Here is a 2,534-nt window from a genome sequence, read left to right on the forward strand (position 1 = left end):
CAGAACTGTCCCACCTATGATTTTAAAAACAGACTGCAACTTGGTCTTCCAAAATCATTCTTCAACTACAGCTTGTTTGTTAACTCCAGGACATGAGTCTTAATCCTACTGGTACTGACGATAGTCTCCAAACGGTGAGGAAGGTAACTGGGTTGAAGGCAATTGGGAGGGATCTTCAGCAAACTGAGGCCCTGAAGTTAAAAAAAAAAAAAAAGGATTTTAAGAAATCATTTGAATATAAACATTACTGTATGTTTTGCTAAAGGACTTAATAGACAAATTCTATATTAAAAGGAGGAAAACCAGGATACCAAACTTTACACTATGGAAACCAGACTTATTAGAGTTATGAAGACTGGGAGAATCCCTAAACCTAATGCCATTTAAACAGTGTTTAAACTTGAATGAAAACGAAACAATAGTTTAACATTAATTAGCATTAACTCATTGCCATTATGTTGGTTCTGACTCAAAGATTCTGAGGCTATAGATCTTTCTAGGAGAAGTCTGTCCATCTTTCTCTCTTAAAGGGCTGGTGGGTCAAACCACTGACCTTTCAGTTAGTAGCCCAATAGCTACACACTGATGCCAGGGCTCCTTAAAAATAAGGTTACTTGGGCTCTGGTGGCCTAATGGCAAGAAGCTGCACTGTAACCCCAGAGGGGCCTGGTTCAAACCCACCAGATTTTCTGCTGGAGAAGGAGGAGAAAGCTCCTCCTGTACCAGTCAGATACATACACACACACACACACAAAAGCACGGGTATCCCTCTATTTATATAGTTGTAAACTGGTGACAGTAAACTAAAGGACAAAAAGAACTTTAATGGACAGAGAGCCCAAACCGATGGTGACAAAGCAACTTGGGGTGGGGGGAGAGAGATAGAATATATATAACACCACAATATAAATATATAAATGCCACTGAACTATTAGAGAAGTTGTGAATGGATGTACATTTGTTATGCTATCAAAAATTAGTAAAAATAGATTTAAAATAAGTCCAAGATATAATCAAAGTCTATAATAAAAAGGAAAAATAGACTTTAAAAGAATATAATTTAAAAAGGGCAATTCTCTGTGGACAGCCAACCAGCTTAACAAAAGATAATGTGCTAACTTAGAGTGATAATCTGAATTTCTTTCTAGATCTGCCTAATCTCCCGAAGTACTCGGGAACCTTGGAATTTGTTCTAACAGATGACAGACTGGTTTCCCTTATGTTCCAGAATGAACAGCCCCCTTAAATGCTATGCTAGGAAGTCAGATGGATTAATTATAGCTAGAAGCAATATTCCGTTTTTAAAGTAATTGCTGTAACAAGCTGCCATGTATTAAGATGGGAAGATTTTTCTCCCACCTCTTGACATATTTTTCAGCAGCTATTTAAAATTATTTCCAGAAAGCATAAGTATCTTAGTCATATTTTAAGAGAACTTGGTAATTTAATTTATGCAACTAATTAAATAGAGAATGAGCTCTGAAACAGAAAAAGCCAGCCCCCACCTCAGCTCTCTGTACAACAGTGATGGTTAAGATTCAGTTTTCAAAGAATCTGCGGCTTTAAGAAAAAACTGTGGCCCTTAAGCTTTTCTGGAGGCATGCCCTCTCCAGCACGGAAATGCCAGAAAGGAAGGGCAGCCTCCTCCCCCCCACAAGGGGTGATGGAGGAGGGGACCAAGAGCCAGCAGGCTGTCAGCTAAACCTCCTGCAAAAGTAGAAATGGGAGCCAAAAAAGGCAGCAGGAGAGGAGAAACCTTCTGACAAAGAAAGTGCATACAAAAGGGAAAAGGAGAGCAAAGGAAAAGAGTCGCAAGGGATAGGCAAAAAAAAATCAAAGAAAAACCTCAAGTCTAAACCATAGTTCTCTATCAGGCCTTATCATGAGCCCTTATCTCTCTTCTCCAATCCCAAAGCATATTCCTCCCAACCCTGGAGGAATATTTATCAACTCTCTCCCCACCTTGTTGTGTACCCTGGAATCAGATCCAACTGGCACAGGAGGAGATAGCCCCTCCTCCAGCGGAGCAACTGATGGATTCGAACTGAGTGCCTTCATGATTGCAGTGCAGCTTTCTCGCCAGAGCTTCCCTGTCTTATCAACTCTTGTAAAGGAAAGTTTTTTAGTAGCTCTAGAAATAATTTTACGAAAGAGGAAATCCCAAAAGAGGGGAGATAATTTATTAGTAGTTTATCTTGTGGTAAATAGTGTGGAAGCTAGGAAATAGTGTGATGGTAAATTGTGGGAAGCTCTGCCAATCTTGGTTGTCAATGTAACATTCCACTGGGGAGAAGGTGTCATGGTTTTTAATATCCCTTAATACAAAGCATACATAACAATTTGGAGTCTTGTCAATGCATGTTATCAGCTGAATATTTTTTTTAAAAGTGTTATTTCTTTTTTAAATTTTATTAATTTTAATGACCGTTTACAGAGATGTTGGATTTCTATTCATTCATTCACTGTTGCATTTTTCTCCCTGCCTACCCCTCCCCCACCAGTTCGCTCTTCTCTTTGAAAAGTAAAATTCTTTC

The 2,534-nt window shown here is 39.0% G+C and overlaps 1 protein-coding gene across 1 annotated transcript in view; it reads right to left on the minus strand.

Moving 5' to 3' along the window:
* Positions 1-3: 3 nt before the first annotated feature.
* TIMM17A (translocase of inner mitochondrial membrane 17 homolog A (yeast)) overlaps positions 4-2,534 on the minus strand; it is a 19,633-nt gene continuing 17,102 nt past the window's right edge. Inside the window, exon 6 of the mRNA XM_006890540.1 lies at positions 4-191. Coding sequence (XP_006890602.1) covers positions 106-191 — 86 coding nt within the window. The 3' untranslated portion in view covers positions 4-105. The remainder of the gene's footprint in view (positions 192-2,534) is intronic.

The sequence above is a fragment of the Elephantulus edwardii genome, unplaced genomic scaffold (genome assembly GCF_000299155.1).
Source record: "Elephantulus edwardii isolate Elephantulus edwardi_28Jun2011 unplaced genomic scaffold, EleEdw1.0 scaffold00090, whole genome shotgun sequence".
Classification (NCBI taxonomy): Eukaryota; Metazoa; Chordata; class Mammalia; order Macroscelidea; family Macroscelididae; genus Elephantulus; species Elephantulus edwardii.